The sequence below is a fragment of the Trachurus trachurus genome, assembly GCF_905171665.1.
Source record: "Trachurus trachurus genome assembly, chromosome: 2".
NCBI classification, from domain to species: Eukaryota; Metazoa; Chordata; class Actinopteri; order Carangiformes; family Carangidae; genus Trachurus; species Trachurus trachurus.
Window position 1 is genome coordinate 600,102 of NC_139914.1, and position 19,899 is coordinate 620,000.

Here is a 19,899-nt window from a genome sequence, read left to right on the forward strand (position 1 = left end):
TGTCCTTTAACATCTCAATTTACAAACTACAATTTTGGCCAAAAACATGAAATATTCTTTGTAAGAAGCCTCCAGGATGTTGAGCAACAATGTCAACTACACAACTGAGTATAGCGCCATATTCCTGCAGCAGGTGAATGTTTAGTAGATATTATATTTAGTTTCATATCCACCACATGTTGATTTAATAATAATAAGAATAAAAATGTATTAGATGTAATAATAATAATAATAATAATAATGTATTATATTATTCTTATTATTACATGTTGATTTATGTAACTCTGAGTGAATGAGTAGAAGGAGTTACTAACTACTACTAACTACATGGAGCTACATCGCTGCTCTACACACACACACACACACACTGAGGTCCAGACTTACCGCTCCAGGTCTTTCTGAGGCCTGAGGACACACACACACAGAGAGACACACACACACACACACACACACACACACACACACACACACACACACACACACACACACACACACAGGTACAGAGTGTTAGTATTGGTCAGCTGACCGGTGACTGGACCATGTGGCGGTCGGTTTTGGTTCTGACCTGAACTCGATGATGTCGACACCCTTGAAGCCCGGCAGCCGCTGGAAGGCGTCTTCAACCTGACGGACACACGGGACAGAGACACACAGGTGAGGACAGACAGGACAGACAGGTGAGGACAGACAGGTGAGACACTGTCTGTGGCTTTGAGGGATGGAAACAGCCTCAGCAGCAGAACTTACATCCACTCCCATTCATCGCTGCCGTGGCGATGCGGGGACAGACACAACTACCGCTAAACAGGAGACATTAAACTGAACATCTTCAGATTCCTTCTTTCAGACCTAAAATGATAGGAACATACAGCCCCGAGTTGAATTCGCCTAGAATTGTCCTTTAATGTTGAATAAATGCTCTGAACTGTTTTAACCCTCATGTCGTCCTTCTGGGTCAAATTGACCCAATCTGTTCCCTTCCTTCCTTCTTTCCTTCCTTTCTCTCTTCCTTCTTTCCACAATCTTTTTTCCCTTCCTTCCTTCTTACTTCTTCTTACTTCCTCTTTTGATCCAATTGACCATCCATCTTCCTTTCCTTCCTTTTTCCCTTCCTTCTTTCCTCCCATCTTTCCCTTTGTCCTTCCTTCCTTCCTTCCCTCCCTTCTTCCTTCTTTCCCTTTGTCCTTCCTTCCTTCCTTGACCCAGGTGGACAACAGGAGGGTTAACCATTTTACCACATCTAATAATCGGCTTTTAAGAAAAAAAGTCAAAATTCTCTGATTCCAGCTTCTTCAATGTGAATATTTCTGGTTTCTTTGTTCCTTTATGACAATAAACTGAGTCTCTCTTTGGTTTGTGGACAAAACAAGATGGTTTTTCTTTTTAGATTGTCTTTGAATCGCTGCACAGTATTTTGTTTTCATGTACTTTGATAAAAATGACAATCAAGTCAAATCAAAACCAATCAGATTTTGTAATTAAATCCGTCCTGTGACAGGAGAACAGCTGTTCACATGTAAACAGAGCAGCAGGACAGAGACAACATCAGTGCTGAGTCCTGGTTCAGACTGTAAACCAGGTCCCTGGTCGTGGGGCAGATCAGGATCAGTTTCCTGGCGGCGGCGGCGGTGACTCACAGCTCGTATCCCGGAGGTCACTCCAGTTTTCCAGGCTCCAGGAAACTGAGCTGCAGCAGCGTAAAGAAGCGGAGCCAGAGAACTGAGTCTGCACTTCTCCAAACCACAGGGGGAGTCGTTAGCTAATGAGAACTCCTGGACGTCACTCAGCACCAACCACGGCTCAGTGTCTCATCACCATGACGACAGCAGCCTCAACATCTGGCCGCGATTCAGGACTCAGGAAAACATGTTTTCTTCAGCTGGGAATTCCTCAATATCAGTAAAAAACAAACCGTTGCATCAGGCAGTGAGTTTACAGCTCAGCTCAGAGTTCTGTCCTGTCCCACTTCACACACAACAGGGACAATCATTGTCCCTGGTGGAAGAGCCTCCATTCTCCCTGGAACTAGTTACAAGGCATTGGTTTAACCAGAACTAGGACTCTGGAGCTGGAGACAAGGGACACATGGAGCTGAGTTAACTCTAATTACAGTTTTTTACAATCTGGACCTTATTTCTAGTATAAAATCCGATCATTTCCTCCCCCAGATAACTTTAGTGTCATTAGTGGTTGTGATGAAATGAGCTCCAGCCGAGAGCCGCGTATATCTGTATAATGGAGTCTACAGGGCAGCAGAATGCAGCCTCTAAATAACACATTATCTGGAGAGAAACTCATTCATTTCACCAATATTTAGTTATGATAGGCTAGTGCAAGCCACACGGCGTGGCTTGTTGCTACCGCTAACGCTACGGTTCGTTTCTGCGTGTTTCCGACTTGTCAGAACAAAATGAGCAGCTGGACGAAGTTCATCTTCCACAGGCTTCCTCTCCTCAACCTGGACTCACTAAAGCTCCGGCTAGTTGAGATAAAAATGGACCCGAATGCCGAAGCAGAATCATTATTATCAGAATGAGCCGGGTAGCGCTCAGAGATGACATCATCCAGGTCAGAGGTCAGTAGGTCAACCTACAGACCCCGGATGTTGATAACAGCTAACCCCGGACTCAGAGGGGAATAGCACTAGCCTATCAGAACTAAATATTGGTGAAATGAAGGAGTTTCTCTCCAGATAATGTGTTATTTAGAGGCTGCATTCTGCTGCCCTGTAGACTCCATTATACGGATATACGCGGCTCTCGGCTGGAGCTCATTTCATCACAACGACTTGTAATGACACCAAAGTCATCTGGGTGAGGAAATGATCGGATTTTATGCTAGAAATAAGGTCCAGATTGTAAGAAATGCTAATTATCCTTTAATACAGACTCCGCCTCCTTTTCAGTCGACTCTTTTGTTACCTAGTAAAAAACTGGGTATCAATACTGTAGCTGAGAACTCAAGGTATTACGATTACGAAAAAAAACGTAATCATAATCGTAATACCTTGAGTTCTCAACTACAGTTCCCAACCGGATGCAAACAGGCCGGTCGGTCCACATGCTTCCTGTTTGTAATTAAACCAGCTCGGATGCTCCACTTTGTGCCGTCTCTACTGTTGTGAATCATGTGCTCATGCATTGTCCAGGTTCAGTCAGATGAAGGTGAACTCATGCAGAAGAAAATCAGTTCTGAATCATCACATCATCTGGGTGTTTCAGTCGGATCTGGTTCAGTCCGGTATCAGTCAGACTAACGTGTTTACGTACACTTCAGTCGTCCAGTTCTAGTCGTATTAAAGCTGTGATTCATTCTTTAAACGTCCTGAGTGTGAGTGTGAGTACAGAGAACATGATGTACCTTGTGTGTGAAGAGCCAGGCCAGCTGCTGGTAGTGGAAGCTGCTGGGGTCTCTCAGCTCGTCGTTGTAGGTTTCTCCTCTCAGCCGGACGGTCAGCTCCACGGCCTGGTCCCTCAGGGGCCGGGGGGGCCGCAGCAGCGTGTCGTCGATCTCGTTCCCAAACTGACATCACACACACACACAGATGCAACACGTGACAATTCAATAAGGATTCATAAATGTTCAGAAACGGACCAGGTGAAGATGGCGGCAGCTAACTCTTCAACTTCAGAGGACGCAGCCTACGGCGTCTACGGAGGCAACGGCTTTAGAGGTTAACTAACCTTAGTGAACATAACGGTGAGTTAGATAGATAGACTTGAACAGTTTTCCTTCTTTTACTTCCTTAAACCAATCGTCAACTATTTTGATAATCTAATAATCAGTTTTTAAGAAAAAAAAAGTCCAGATTCTCTGATTCCAGCTTCTTAAATGTGAATATTTCTGGTTTCTTTGTTCCTTTATGACAATAAACTGAGTCTCTCTTTGGTTTGTGGACAAAACAAGACATTTGAAGACGTTGTCTGGTGGTTTGAGAAACGCTGATTGATATTTTTCAACATTTCTTAGCATGTTATTGACCAAACAACTAATTGATTAATCGTTTAAATAATCAACAGATTAATCGATAATGAAAATAATGGTTAGTTGCAGCCCTAACGGGGTGTTCCCACCAAACGCGATGAACGCGATTGAATCGCGCGTCAAATGAAATCGCGTCGCGCTAGACGCTCCAGTTTTGACGCTGGTTCAATATGCAAAAAACGCCTCGTCGCGGCATCGCGTCGCGCGACGAGCCCGCCCAAACAACAACATTTCTCCCACTATTTCATTCTCTGGCTGAGATAACCACCGTCGCTGCACTGTTCCTGTCCCTGTAGATGGGACAGGAACAGTGGTATGGGTCTCTGGCTGCAGCAGAGACAGCTCCGTGACATTACTGTGTGACTGACCGCCTGTTGAGTGCTTTGGGACGGGGCGGCCGGCTCGCAGCGCCCGCTGGTTGAAAACAGCAGTGATAACGGGCTTTCAGGTCCGAATATCCAAACCGGAAAAGCAACACTGAAGAGCTGTGGCTTTGCTGCCGCTAATGGGGATCTGAATAATAAACTAATCTAAACCAGAAAACTTCTAATATTGTCAATAGACTCGCTCTGACTAAACTGCCAAGGGAACACCAGTACGTCCGTACGTCAGCACGTCGGTGACGATCTCAAAGCTGATAGGCTGTCGCGGCGCGTCTTCACGCGAATTCGCCGCAAAAGTTCAATTATTTGAACTCGAGCGATGAAGCGTCATCGCGCCGGGCGACGCGATGGAGGCGATTTTTCGCGGCCAACGCGTCCATCGCGCCGCGCTATCGCGTCCATCGCATCGCCCGGCGCGATGACGCGACTAATCGCATGTTTGCATTGACTTTACATGTAATCTCGACGCGCGATGAAGCGTCATCGCGTTTGGTGGGAACACCCCGTAATCCTGATAATCGTTGATTAATCGATTAATCGAAGCTGTTGTGGAGGAACTCACCGAGTTCTCCTGCTCGTCCTCGAAGCCGAAGCCGTTGTTTCCCAGCCGGTTGTCGTCCACGTCGTGCTGCCGCTCCGTGGGCTCGGGGAAGTTGCCGTTGTTGTACTCCACGACGTACTTGGTGGTGAGCTCCACGGGGGTCGTGGGGTCAGCGGAGACACCTTCATCTGGTCCTTGAGGACCGTCTTCATCCTCCTCAGGTGCAGCCTCAGGTAGGAGCTCTTCCTCTGGACCAGGACCAGGGGTCTCCTCCACCTCGGTCCCTGGTGCTAATCCCTCGGTGTCTTCTGGAACAACGACCACAACGGGAGTGGCCTCCTCATCCGGCTCATCAAGAACCTCTGGTTCAGATCCATCTGGTTCTGGTTCTCCAAAACCGTCTCCTTCCTCCTCAGATGTTTCATCTCCAACACCTTCGACTGTCTCACCTCCCTCTGTGACGTCATCGTCAGCTTCATCCTCATCAGGCACAACGTCATGTTCTCCTGCTGGTTCCTCTGCTGGTTCTGACTCTTCAGCAGGTTCCGACTCTTCAGCTGGTTCTTCTGCTGGTTCTGACTCTTCAGCTGGTTCTTCTGCTGGTTCTGACTCTTCAGCTGGTTCCTCCGCTGGTTCTGACTCTTCAGCTGGTTCTTCTGCAGGTTCTGACTCTTCAGCTGGTTCTTCTGCAGGTTCTGACTCTTCAGCTGGTTCTTCTGCTGGTTCTGACTCTTCAGCTGGTTCTTCTGCAGGTTCTGACTCTTCAGCTGGTTCTGACTCTTCAGCTGGTTCTTCAGCAGGTTCCAACTCTTCAGCAGGTTCTGACTCTTCAGCTGGTTCTGACTCTTCAGCTGGTTCTGGTTCTTCAGCAGGTTCCAACTCTTCAGCAGGTTCTTCTGCTGGTTCCGACTCTTCAGCAGGTTCTGACTCTTCAGCAGGTTCCAACTCTTCAGTTGGTTCTGGTTCTTCAGCAGGTTCTGACTCTTCAACTGGTTCTTCTGCAGGTTCTGACTCTTCAGCTGGTTCTTCAGCAGGTTCTGACTCTTCAGCAGGTTCTTCTGCTGGTTCCGACTCTTCAGCAGGTTCTGATTCTTCAGCAGGTTCTGACTCTTCAGCTGGTTCTTCTGCTGGTTCCGACTCTTCAGCAGGTTCTGATTCTTCAGCAGGTTCTGACTCTTCAGCTGGCTCTTCAGCAGGTTCTGACTCTTCAGCTGGTTCTTCTGCAGGTTCTGACTCTTCAGCTGGTTCTTCAGCAGGTTCTGACTCTTCTGCTGGTTCTGACTCTTCAGCAGGTTCTGACTCTTCAGCAGGTTCCAACTCTTCAGCAGGTTCCGACTCTTCAGCTGGTTCTTCTGCAGGTTCCAATTCTTCAGCTGGTTCTTCTGCAGGTTCTGACTCTTCAGCAGGTTCTTCTGCAGGTTCCGACTCTTCAGCTGGTTCTTCTGCAGGTTCTGACTCTTCAGCTGGTTCTTCTGCAGGTTCTGACTCTTCAGCTGGTTCTTCAGCAGGTTCTGACTCTTCAGCTGGTTCTTCTGCAGGTTCTGACTCTTCAGCTGGTTCTTCAGCAGGTTCCGACTCTTCAGCAGGTTCTTCTGCTGGTTCCAACTCTTCAGCTGGTTCTTCTGCAGGTTCTGACTCTTCAGCTGGTTCTTCTGCAGGTTCTGACTCTTCAGCTGGTTCTTCTGCTGGTTCCAACTCTTCAGCTGGTTCTTCTGCTGGTTCCGACTCTTCAGCTGGTTCTGAGTCTTCAGCTGGTTCTGACTCTTCAGCTGGTTCTTCTGCTGGTTCCGACTCTTCAGCTGGTTCTTCTGCTGGTTCCGACTCTTCAGCTGGTTCTTCAGCAGGTTCCGACTCTTCAGCTGGTTCTTCTGCTGGTTCCGACTCTTCAGCTGGTTCTTCAGCAGGTTCCGACTCTTCAGCAGGTTCCGACTCTTCAGCTGGTTCCGACTCTTCAGCTGGTTCTTCAGCAGGTTCCGACTCTTCAGCTGGTTCTGAGTCTTCAGCAGGTTCTGACTCTTCAGCTGGTTCCTCTGCAGGTTCTGAGTCTTCAGCTGGTTCTGACTCTTCAGCAGGTTCCGACTCTTCAGCAGGTTCTTCAGCAGGTTCTGAGTCTTCAGCTGGTTCTGACTCTTCAGCTGGTTCCTCTGCAGGTTCTGAGTCTTCAGCAGGTTCTGACTCTTCAGCAGGTTCCGACTCTTCAGCATGTTCTTCAGCAGGTTCTGACTCTTCAGCAGGTTCTGACTCTTCAGCTGGTTCTTCTGCTGGTTCTGACTCTTCAGCTGGTTCTTCAGCAGGTTCCGACTCTTCAGCTGGTTCTTCAGCAGGTTCTGACTCTTCAGCAGGTTCTTCTGCTGGTACCAACTCTTCAGCAGGTTCTGACTCTTCAGCTGGTTCTTCTGCAGGTTCTGACTCTTCAGCTGGTTCTTCTGCAGGTTCTGACTCTTCAGCTGGTTCTTCAGCAGGTTCCGACTCTTCAGCAGGTTCTTCTGCTGGTTCCAACTCTTCAGCTGGTTCTTCTGCTGGTTCCGACTCTTTAGCTGGTTCTGAGTCTTCAGCTGGTTCCTCTGCAGGTTCTGAGTCTTCAGCAGGTTCTTCAGCAGGTTCTGAGTCTTCAGCTGGTTCTGACTCTTCAGCTGGTTCTTCTGCAGGTTCTGACTCTTCAGCTGGTTCTTCTGCAGGTTCTGACTCTTCAGCTGGTTCTTCAGCAGGTTCCGACTCTTCAGCAGGTTCTTCTGCTGGTTCCAACTCTTCAGCTGGTTCTTCTGCTGGTTCCGACTCTTTAGCTGGTTCTGAGTCTTCAGCTGGTTCCTCTGCAGGTTCTGAGTCTTCAGCAGGTTCTTCTGCAGGTTCCGACTCTTCAGCAGGTTCCAACTCTTCAGCAGGTTCTGACTCTTCAGATGGTTCTTCTGCTGGTTCTGAGTCTTCAGCTGGTTCCGACTCTTCAGCAGGTTCTTCTGCTGGTTCTGAGTCTTCAGCTGGTTCCGACTCTTCAGCTGGTTCTGGTTCAGCTTCTTCTGTTGTTCCTATTGTGTCCACAGTTTCTTCTTCCTGTTCTGTGACACTTTGTTCAGCTGTGTCTGGATTTATCTCCTCCGTGTCTTCATCCTGGTCATCCGGTCGGACCGCCGGCTCAGCAGGAACCTGGACTTCCGTCTCATCCGTCGTCAGCAGAACAGAAGCCTGGGATGGAACTTCTGGTTCTGGTCCTGGAGACACATTTATGAATATCATATCTTCTTCTTCCGGAGCATCTGGTTCTGGGATCGGCTCAGAGGGTTCCTCTAAATCCCCATCAGTCAGTTCTAGTTCTGGGACCACGTTTGAAGAAAAGTCCAGAGCGTCTTCAGCGTCTTCAGCGTCTTCAGCGTCTTCAGCGTCTCGGCCCTCTGAGACTTCATCGGGTCCAGGTTCTGGCTCTTCAGTAGCAGGAGCTGTGGTTGTCTCTGTAAAAACCACAACAGCAGCTTCTGTGCTCGTCTGTTCAGCAACAGCTTCTGAAGGCGGCTCCTCGCCCTGCGGAGTCACATGAACCTCCTCCAAATCAACATCCTCAGTTTCCTCTTCAGTTTCCTCCTCTTCCCCATCCAGAGGCTTGTGGGTAATAGAGTCTCCAACATCTCCATCCTCATCCTCAGTCGCAGCACCTCCAGTGTCCTGGACGTCTTCAGCGTCAGACGTCAAATCCACGGCCAACGACGTAACGGTGGCTTCTTCTTCAGCCGGACCTTCAGCGGCCGAGAGCGGAGGAGCCCAAGCTGTGACCTCGAAGTCTGGAGGGAGAAGATCCTCAGAGCCGAAGCTGAAAAAGTCTTCTCCTGCGGAACGACAGAAGAAGGAGAAGAGAAACTGAGGTCGAGCTCTGCAGCTGTCTAAAGGTCCGTTATCTGATTCTAACAAACACAAGGATGAGACATCGCTGAAATTCTTCTATTGGTCTGGTTTGCATTCACAAAGGCCAAACTCAAACGGTACAAAAACTGTAAATAAAAAATAGCAATTACATAATTTATTCACACGTTGGTGCCGATCTAGACTGTATATCAGCAGACTTTAATGGACTGTGCATATGAATGACCATCAGAGATGGACAGAGTACTCGACCCCAGTACTTGAGTAAGAGTACAAATACTACTGGTCAAAATTTACTCCATTACAAGTAAAATGTTACTCGAGTAAGAGTAAAAAAGTACTTCTTTTATCCAAAAGTACATGCTTTTAAATTTACTTTAAGTTACTCTAATTGTTTCTAAATGAATGTAAGGAGCTTTTAACTCTTGTTTGTGAGAATTAACTCTTTGAAAGCAGCTGCACTGATGTGCTGCTTTTAGAACCACAATGTTCTATAAAGCTGCAGAAACACCTAGAAAAACAAATACAATGAATGGGATCATAAGAGGACAGCAGTTGTCATTTTCACGACTCGCGGTACAGTTTGGAGTTGACAAACGCGGTCGAGAGCGTGGCTACTTTGGCGGTATCCTCATGGGGAGGGAGGACGTAGATCCCAGTGGAGAGCTGCACTGTGATATGTTTCCTTCTTTAACAAACACAGCTTGTGTCCAATAGTCAAAGACCTGAAAGTAACCAGTACTTTTCAGCCTTCCTACAAATTAACTCAAGTAAAAGTAAAAATATTTGTCTTGGAAATGTATTCAACTAAGAGTAAGAAGTACCAAAGAAATCTAATACTCAAGTAAAGTACAAATCCTCTACTACTCTATCTACTTAAGTACAGTACTCAAGTACATTTACTCCATTACTGTCCACCACTGACGGCCATTAAATAACGTATGTAACACATTTAGTTTAAGACGCTCAGCAATCAGACGATCACGTCACAGAAGACGACAGACAGTAATAAGAAAACCACAGCACAGTTTGTTGGGTGTTGTGTGTGTTGTGAAGCTGCTGTAGTGAGTTTGAGCCCTGGGGGCCACCGTCCCTAGAGCTGCTCAGAATAAAGAGCTGTGATTGATGGGTAAGGTGTTGTTGTTGTGGCTGTGACAGGTCTAAACTCACCTCTGTGATCTCCCTGACCCTGACGCTCGCTCTGCTCCCTCCATTGACCAGACTGCTGCCTGTAAATAGGCTTATGGTCTATTCTGAGCAGAGCGGAGCAGAGCAGAGCGTGTGACGGGAATCAGCCTCCTCCACCTCCACCCACCCCCACCAGACACACACAGACAGACACACAGACAGACAGGGGGGGGGGGGGGTAAGGGTAAGGTGAGAGACACTTAAAGACCTGGGCAGGGTGAGGGCTTCATCCTTAAGAAGCTAAGGCTGTCTTTACACTGCAGGCCTTGATGCCCCACTGTCTATTTACATGTTCTATCAGAAGTGACCCATATTTGATATGTGCATTTACACCTGCTGTGCTTGCATGAAACAACTCGCTGGAAATAAACTAGTGATTTTTTTTTTTTTTTTTTTTTTTAAATACGGGAGATTATGATTCCATAATATTTTTAAACGAAGGTGAGTCTGGTGCTCAGAGTTTATATCCAACACGTCACTTACGAAGTGAATGTCTTTGCTAAAAAAAAGTTAGTGAAGTGTCTGCGTGGAGCGGAGCTGCTGTGAGATGAGCAGCTGATAGTGACGGTGACAGTTGTGCCACCGTTCGATCCTCCGTCGCTCACGTAGTGAGGACGGGACAAAGCCTCTTGTACACTAATGTGTATTGTTTTTCCTCTCTTGATTTCTTATTGGCTCAGTTCAGTTTTTGCCGGTAGGAAAACCTGAAATCTGCTGTTTATCGCACGCTCCCTTTTCACACTCCTGCCCTCGATCTGCATAGAAATTAATATTAGGCCATATGAAAACAAGAACTAGTGAGGGGGGACCATACAGGGGACCATACAGTCTATGGAAAAACCAGACGCGCGGACACCACGAAAATGAAACACTGTAACTCAGCTGGCCACAGTAGTCCAGCTCAGCCCCACATGTCAATCACAGGCTACAGAGGTTCAGCGAGACGTGTGGGAACGTGAATTGATATTATCATTGATGAGGTATGACACGCATTGCCAGGAGAGATCCGATCTGTCTGTTTAGACTGCAGACATATTGGCAGATATCCCATTTGTATCTGATTTATTTCCACATATAACAGGGCCTGAATCTGATCTGACAATATCCGATTCTATGCACATTTGTCCCGTTTACACATTCATGTTACAGATCCAATCGGAGCCACTTGAGAGGAAAAAAAATCAGAATTGGGCCACTTGAACCGTGCAGTGTAAAGACAGCCTTAATCCCTCAGTAAAAACATCCTCCATCTGAATCTGGATCTTCATGCTTTTATTGTGGCGGGCTCAGGGCAGGAAGTGCTCACCTGTGTGTGTCACCTGGTCTCCGGCCGGGACGGTCGAAGCTTCAGAGCTGCAGGACAGAGAGAGAAACACACCCAGTCACACTCCAGTCCAGTTATTGATCAGTCCACTGACAGATTATTGGTAAAAGCTGATTGATCCTGTTTCTGAAAAGTGAAACTGTTCTGTTTGTGATCGATCAATCAATTAGTTGACTGATGGAAACAACCATCAATCAGAGGTTTCAGCAGTGACAGAGACTAAAAGTTAACCATGTTTCCATCCACACGTTTTTATTCACATTACGCAATATTGAATTAAAGATGTCTTATGGAAACCAACAGTAACATTAGATTAAATGCCATGAATATTGGTCGATCTCATCAGATTTTCTCTTGATTGATGCAAAGTTACTGTGATAAATTCTGATGGAAACAGCTGTTTGTCTGGTAAATGTGAGTTGTGATCATGTTTGATGTGGATTCCTCTGCGTGTTGCAGCTGTTAGAGACACGGTGGAGTAAACACAGACAGACAGACTGGCTTCATGTGAAGAGTCTCCAAAACAGAACAGTTCACCAACCTCCTCCACTGTCTGGAGGATGTAACACAGTGGTGTTTACACGCCGCTGTCTTCTGATGACAGGAGTGTCGCATTAAAACTTGTGCAACAGCCTGTTTACCAACTTAACTTGGCTGGCGTACGTGTGGCTCAGTGGTTTCCAGATAATCAGTTAAAGATGAAGGATGGAGGTCCTTCTGTTTTATGATTTAGTACAAGAATGAATGGAAACATCTTACATTTCTAGAAAACGATTCGATACAATCCCAGAACAGCTCATGACCTTATTACGCACAGCTTTTTACTGGATTTAAAGCTCTGAGATGGAAACGCTCTGGAACTGGCGTTATTCACATTCATATTCTTATCGATCTTCAGATGATAGGATCGACAGGTGGATGGAGACACGGTTTTTCTGCGTTCGATTGCACTTGGAACTCGGAAAGATCTGGGTCGGAAATTCCGACTTCCGAGGTAAATGCATTTCATTGCAACCTTGGAAAACATGGCCGGCCACAGTAATCTGATGTCTTTGGAGCATCAAAAAGTAGCTACTGCTGGGGAAGAACATTAGCTGCTTGGGGGAGAGAGAGAAAGAGAAACGCCACTTCTGCAACACATGGTCTTGAACACACCAGCGAGGGGAATCGTGCAGCGTCATAGCGAGCTGTGCAGATTCAACTCTTGCTGCAGTAGCGTGGAACTAGGCGATATTCCCTTTTCCATTACTTCTCCCTTGCTTAAATGTCTAGGTTGGAAAATAAATAGCCTAAATAAATAAATACCTCTCGTGGTGTGCGACGCCATATTGCTTTGACGTAATTCCGACCGACTCGGGCTGCTTGGATCCTACCCGAGTTCCCGAGTCGGAGTTCCGACTTCAAGGGCCGTTCTATTGCATTTTTCCGATTCGGAGGTCGGATCTTTCTGAGTTCCGAGTGCAATCGAACGCAGCATTAGAGACACAGATTGATTGATTGATTGATCGATCGTTACCAGCTCTGAATGAGTGGAGCTGGAAACTACAAACATGGCTGCCGCGTCTCTCAGGCGACATCGCTCCCCCCATCACCATGGAAACACACATGTGATGGAGGGGGCGTGTCCTTGGCGTCGTACCTGCAGGGGGGCGGGTCTGAGGCGGCGGCCGCACTGCAGCAGGTGAAACACAACACAGTGTCAGTACACACACACACACACACACACAGTTACATCACAGTGACATCACGGGTACATCAACGTAGAGTCTGGTCACCACGACGACGCCTCACACACTCACCTGTTCACCACCGCCGTCATGGCAACCCTCTGAAAGAGAAGAGAGACAACAGACTGATGATGTGACCTCTGTTGTCATGGTAATGTAGAAGGAGGAGAAGGAGAAGAAGGGGGCGGAGACTCACGCTCCTGATGAGGTCATCGTGCTCCTCTGATTGGCTGAAGAAGCGGCCGATCTCCATGACGCCCACGGAGCCGTCCATGCAGCGGCCGACCCAGTCCTGGTACTCGTCCCCCTCCGGGAGCCGGTCCCAGAAGATCTTGAAGGCCTCCCACACCGTCTCCTGGCAAACTGGGACACACAGGACCACATAGTAAAAATAACACATGGAAGACCACCTAACCACTAGTCCACCAAACCACCAGACTACTAGACCACCAAACCACCAGCCTACTAGACTACTAGACCAATAGACCCCCAACTACCAAACTATTAGACTACGAGACCACCAAACCACTACACCACCAGCCTACTAGACTATGAGACCACCAAACCACCAAACCACTAAACCACCAGCCTACTAGACTACTAGACCAATAGACCCCCAACTACCAAACTATTAGACTACGAGACCACAAAACCACTAAACCACCAGACTACTAGACTATGAGACCAATAGACCCCAAACTAACCAAACTATTAGACTACGAGACCACCAAACCACTAAACCACCAGCCTACTAGGCCAATAGACCCCCAACTACCAAACTATTGGACTACGAGACCACCAAACCACTAAACCACCAGCCTACTAGACCAATAGACCCCAACGACCAAACTATTGGACTACGAGACCATCAAACCACTAAACCACCAGCCTACTAGACTACTAGACCAATAGACCCCCAACTACCAAACGATTAGACTACGACACCACCAAACCACTAAACCACCAGACTACTAGACTATGAGACCAATAGACCCCCAACTAACCAAACTATTAGACTACGAGACCACCAAACCACCAAACCACCAGCCTACTAGGCCAATAGAGACCCCCAACTACCAAACTATTGGACTACGAGACCACCAAACCACTAAACCACCAGCCTACTAGGCCAATAGACCCCCAACTACCAAACTATTGGACTACGAGACCACCAAACCACTAAACCACCAGACTACTAGACTACGAGACCACCAAACCACTAAACCACCAGCCTACTAGACCAAGAGACCCCCAACTACTAAACTGTTTGACTACTAGACCACCAAACCACTACACCACCAGCCTACTAGACTACTAGACCACAAAACCACTAAACAACCAGCCTACTAGACTACTAGACCAATAGACCCCCAACTACCAAACTATTGGACTACGAGACCATCAAACCACTAAACCACCAGCCTACTAGACTACTAGATCAATAGACCCCCAGCTACCAAACCACCAGACTATGAGACCACCAAACCACCAGACTTCTAGACCACAAAACTACCAGACTACTAGACCACTAGAGCAAAGGTCACGTGATGAAGTGGTCTCTGTGGTGAGGTCATTGAGTTTGATTAGAGTCAGAAGGAGCGATCAGTGGTTGATCAGCGATGTATCTCCAGACGGAGGTTCTGTCCGGTGGCCTGTGAGCCCGGCGGCCTCTGAGCCTTGAGGCCCGGCGCCCTCTGAGACCGGCGGCCTCTGAGCCCTGAGGCCAGGCGGCGTAAGCCTGTAAGTCTGGTGGATAAGGTGTTGGGTGAAATGGCTCGGTGTTAAAGATAGACCTGATCTCACCTCTCAGGTGGAAGTAGCTCAGGTGGTTGGCGGCCGCCTGGTCCAGCGTGTCCTGGCTGCACAGCTTCACGCCGCTGGGAAACAGGATGTTGCGTCTCCTCCTGGTCACGGCGCCGTGGTGTCGGTACAGGAGCTGGTCCGAGGCCCAGTCCTGGTCCTGGTCCCGGTCTCGGTCCGAGTCCAGCTCGGCCAAGCGTCCGGCGCGCTGCTGCTCCACCGCCCAGTCGGCAGCCACATCTACAGACAGGGAGCAGTCACTGACCTCTGACCTCTGGTTCTAACACTGAGTCTAAAACAGTCACAACACGACCAAATTGTCCTTTTTTATTTTATCTGTTATATCTGTTTATTGATTGTCTTATTAACAAAAATGTTGTGTTTTGTCCTAAGTGTTCCTGTTCTTGCAAATCCCTTTCCAATGTGGTCTCTTTCCACAAATGGCAAATAAACTGACACTGACTCTGACTCTGACCCAGGTTCGAGTCCCCAGGGACCCCTGACCCCCCGGAGTCAGCTAAACCTTCTCTGTGACAGCACCTCAACTACTGATGACTGACTGATAACCTGTCCTCTCCGTGTTGCTGCATCAGCTGCTTTTAAACTTCATGAAAGAAATACTTTTTAAAGGGTTGTTCTGACAGTTTTTAACTGTTGTTTCTGCATTTTAAACACATTTATTCTCAACTTTTTTTTCCTTCTGCTTCTGCTTCCACTTTAAATAAATCAAATCAAAGATATTGATTGATATCTGGATCCTCACCACCACATGTCTGAAAGTAGAAAGCTCCTCTGACATGTGTCACTGACCTGTCCGTGAGCAGCACACGGTCCCTGAAAGCAGCACGGCCCCCAGCGTCCACAGCACCCACCACCGCCGCGTTCCGCTCTGAGCCCCCATTCGTCCTGTTCGTCTCCCAGAACCAGTTCCAGTAATGGAACCGGACTCCTGTAGTCAGCTGGTCGGCGGCCTGCGGCTCGCTGCGCTCCGTCCGCCGCTCGGCATCAGTCGGGGAAGTCAGGTGAGCAGATGGGACTTTGCTGCTCGGACGTTTAATCCTATAAGAGATCTAAGCTGCTGCTGGGGGGGGATGAGTGTCTGTCAGCGCGCAGGAAGTCACTCTGACACCGCGAGACGCTGCGCTGCTGCAGGTGACCCCCCCTTCAGCCACCTGTGAGCCAATCAATAACCAAACCATCTCAACTAGTGGTGATCAATGATTCAGGGGCGTTTCTAGACACTCTGGAGGCCCCAGCCCCAACCAGGACAACAAACATTAACTGTTAAAGAAATAGTTCAACATTTAGTCAAACCGGCCCATTGCCATAATCCCTATAGTCATAGCAGTAGGTTCGTTACCTTTACTTGTCGGTGCAAGATATTTTTAGTTCGGCGGAGCAGAGCCGTGAGCTGCTCAGAGCTACACTACGGAGGCTCATGGGATTTCTTGGTTTCCCTCATCAAACTCATCAAATACACAATCCAACAACTCCACAACGCTCTGGTGGACAAGTTGTGACCTGCACATTCACCACGCTATGAGATAATAACACAACGTTACCAGACAGAGTTGTTTTAGAGGGAAATCCATGCAAAACCGCTGATGCGCGTTGCCTTCAGGGACAGTTTTTCATCAAGCAGTCTCTGTATTTCCCTCTAAAACAACTCTGTGTGGTAACGTTGTGTTATTATCTCATAGCGTGGTGAATGTGCAGCTCACAACTTGTCCACCAGAGCGTTGTGGAGTTGTTGGATTGTGTATTTGATGAGTTTGATGAGGGAAACCAAGAAATCCCATGAGCCTCCGTAGCGTAGCTCTGAGCAGCTCACGGCTCTGCTCCACCGTTCTAAAAATAGCTTGCACAAACAATTAAAGGTAACGAACCTACTGCTATGACTATAGGGATTATGGCAATGGGCCAATTTGACAAAAAGTTGAACTATCCCTTTAATGAATCCAAAAATCCTAAACTATTAATGATTCAATTCTGCATACTATGCCAACCAAGTCTCATATAAAACTTACCTTGGCTACATTGGTCCAAAGTACAAAAACATAGAGGGTTTTACAATAACGGTTCTTAAATTGGACGACTGTTCCATTTTTTCGGACTATTTTTTTTGCGTCCAAGTCAAGTTTCCGACCGTGAGAACAAAAAACATAGCAAATATTTCTATCATTTTTCGTGGAAAAATCAATATTTTGAGGGAGTTTCTGCATAAAAAATGTCCTTTGATTATATTTCTAGTGAGAAATATATATTTTATTTTCAACGGCTGTCTCTATATTGAATAATATTATATTGAAAATAACTTTATAGCACACGTGACGATCAATTATCAATAATCAATAACAAAGACGACTGGTTCAAACCAGGACCCAGTGGATCTGGATCCGGATGTGGATCTGGACTGGACCAGGTGGTGGTCTGGTCTCAGAGTGGATTAGACTCACTGACAGGTCACATGACGCATTAAAGGGTCAAAAGGTCACGGCCGAGAGTTTCACCTGGTTTCACTTCCTCAGTCCAGATCGACAGGAAACCAGACCAGGTCCAGGTCCAGGACCAGGACCAGGACCAGGACCAGGACCAGGACCAGGACCAGGACCAGGACCAGGACCAGGTCCAGACTAGTCTCAGATTATTTTGGGAGACTGTAAACGTCTGATCTGAACCCACCACCCAGATTAGTCTGATACACCACAAGACCAGGACCAGGACCAGGACCAGAACCAGAACCAGGACCAAGACCAGAACCAGGACCAGGACCAGAACCAAGACCAAGACCAAGACCAGGACCAGGCCCAGGACCAGAACCAAGACCAAGACCAAGACCAAGACCAGGACCAGGACCAAGACCAAGACCAGAATCAGGACCAGCTTTAAACAGATGAACGTCCTGTACTCTGTGTGTGTGTGTGTGTGTGTGTGTACATGGACTCTTGATGTTTGTGTTCTCTGTGATTCTGTTGTTGTTGCCGTTGACGACCCCCCTCTCCCTCCCCGTCGCCCCCCACCAGTCTGATCCAGTTAATGAGCTGTAAGCTGATTGGTCCTCAGCGGGGGGCGCTCAATAAAACCCCCAGATTACCAGAGCAGCACACACACACACACACACACAGAGCGACCCGGTGACCTTTGACCTGGACTCCGATCCATCGACACCGATCAACTATTGATGATCTATAATAATAATGATAAAGCGCTGCGGGCCGTGAGGCGTTCAGGGACGCTCCGACAGCAGAGCGCTGCTGCTGCTGCAGCTGTTGATGAAGAAATCCACATAAAGTCAAGTTTTCTAGGACACATCTGGAATCCATCGTCCAGCTGCTTGTTAAACTCTTTATTTACTCCTTTATTTCTCTTCCTCCACGTTCTGTCTTCATTCCTCCTCTCTTTATTCTTTCATTATTTCTTTCTCTCACTCTGTTTCCTTTGACGTCCTCTCATCACCCTTTTCTTTCTTTCTTTCTTTCCTTGTGTCTTTATTTTTGTTTCTTTCCTTTTGTCTTTATTCTTTCTGTCTCTCTTTCTGTTTTCTTTGAAGTCCTGTCTTCACTCTTCTTTCCTTCCTTGTGTCTTTATTCTTTCTTTCCTTGTGTCTTTATTCTGTTTCTTTTTTTCTCTCCTTGTGTCTTTATTCTTTCATTCTTTCTCTCACTCTGTCCTTTGACGTCCTCTCCTCACTCTTTCTTTCTTTCCTTGTGTCTTTATTCTTTCTTTCTCTCCCTGTTTTTTTGATGTCCTGTCTTCAGTTTTTACTTTTCTCTTTCCTTTTGTCTTTATTTTTGTTTCTTTCCTTGTGTCTTTATTCTTTCTCTGTTTCCTTTGAAGTCCTGTCTTTACTCTTTTCTCTTTCCTTCCTTGTGTCTTTATTCTGTTTCTTTGTCTTTATTCTTTCCGTGTGTCTTTATTATTTGTTTCTTTTCTTGTCTTTATTTATTCTTTGTTTCTTTCTTTATTTGTGTTTTTACTCTTTCTTTGTGTCTTTATTATCTGTTTATTTGTTTGTTTCTTTTCTTGTCTTTATTTGTTTCTTTCTTTCTTCCCTCCCTCCATCTCACTCGTTTATTTCCAGTTCTCTCTTGAAGTTGTTTTCTCTCCTCAACCACAACATTTGTTTTTCTTGGACGAGCTCCTCGTCTTAGTTTTTGCCAGCCTTTCAAAATAAGAGCCTGCTGCTGTTCCCGTGAAGGTTTAACACTGACACGGTGAAGCAGTTTACACTTTTATTTTGACGGTTTGACTGTTGATTGATCAGTTTGTTGGTTATTGATGATTTCACAATAAGAGCCCCACACAAACATTATCAATAAATAACTTTTATTTTACAAAAACAGGAACAGGAAGTAGACAGGAAGTAGAAATGGCTTATTGCACGTCGTTCTGGTTCTTCTGGCTCTCGTACATCTTCAGGATCAGACCTCGGATCTCCTCGCGCTTCCGACGCACGCGTTGCCGCGGAAACCAGTTGTCCAGACACACCGGGAGGTCGAAGTGCACGACGGGATTCTGGGGAGCCAATCAGAGAGCTCCGTTTACTCGATCGATCGGCTGAGGCCTGAGGCGATTGATTACCTGATCGTTGTTCAGATTTACAGTTTCATTGTGTATGTATCTGACCCTGTTACCATAGTGACAACCCCCCCCTCCCCCAGGTGTGTGTGTCTGAGCGGTTTCCGTGGTTACCTGCAGGAAGCTCTCGGCATACTGCAGCAGGTAAACGCCACAGTCGCTGCTGTTGTCCTGCTGAGGGACTCGAACCCGGCAGCTCGGCACCGACTCGCCCGTAAAGAGCCGCGGCGTCCGGCGCCGAACCTCCCACTCCACCTGCAGGTAGCTGCACAGGAAGGTGCGGGGCTTAGTGACGGACAGGTGTTACAGGTGTTATAGGTGGAGGAGGAGAGAAGAGTGGAGAGGAGAGAGGAGGAGGAAAGTGTGTGTGTGTGTGTGTGTCTCACTCTCTGATGAGCCTGCAGACGTTGTCGTGGTACGACAGCTTCAGAGAATCCATGACCAGGACACACGGCCTAGACAGGAAACACCAGTTCTCGTCAAAATAAAAGCCCCCACCGTTCACCTTCACAATAAAAGCCCTGA

The 19,899-nt window shown here is 47.3% G+C and overlaps 1 protein-coding gene and 1 long non-coding RNA gene across 4 annotated transcripts in view; one reads left to right on the forward strand and one right to left on the reverse strand.

The window, feature by feature from the left end:
• Nucleotides 1–19,899, forward strand: part of LOC311001087 — a 441,127-nt gene that overhangs the window by 89,129 nt on the left and 332,099 nt on the right. The window lies entirely within an intron of this gene.
• senp7b (SUMO specific peptidase 7b) overlaps nt 19,133–19,899 on the reverse strand; it is a 15,826-nt gene continuing 15,059 nt past the window's right edge. For 2 of the 3 annotated variants that reach the window (XM_083991518.1, XM_083991517.1), the window contains exons 17-19: nt 19,761–19,829; nt 19,489–19,639; nt 19,133–19,311 (exon numbers count right to left, since the gene is read on the reverse strand). In XM_083991518.1, coding sequence (XP_083847644.1) covers nt 19,171–19,311; nt 19,489–19,639; nt 19,761–19,829 — 361 coding nt within the window. In that variant the 3' untranslated portion in view covers nt 19,133–19,170. Of the gene's footprint in view, nt 19,312–19,488; nt 19,640–19,760; nt 19,880–19,899 lie in introns of those variants that run through there. The other variant, XM_083991519.1, reaches the window with a different exon arrangement.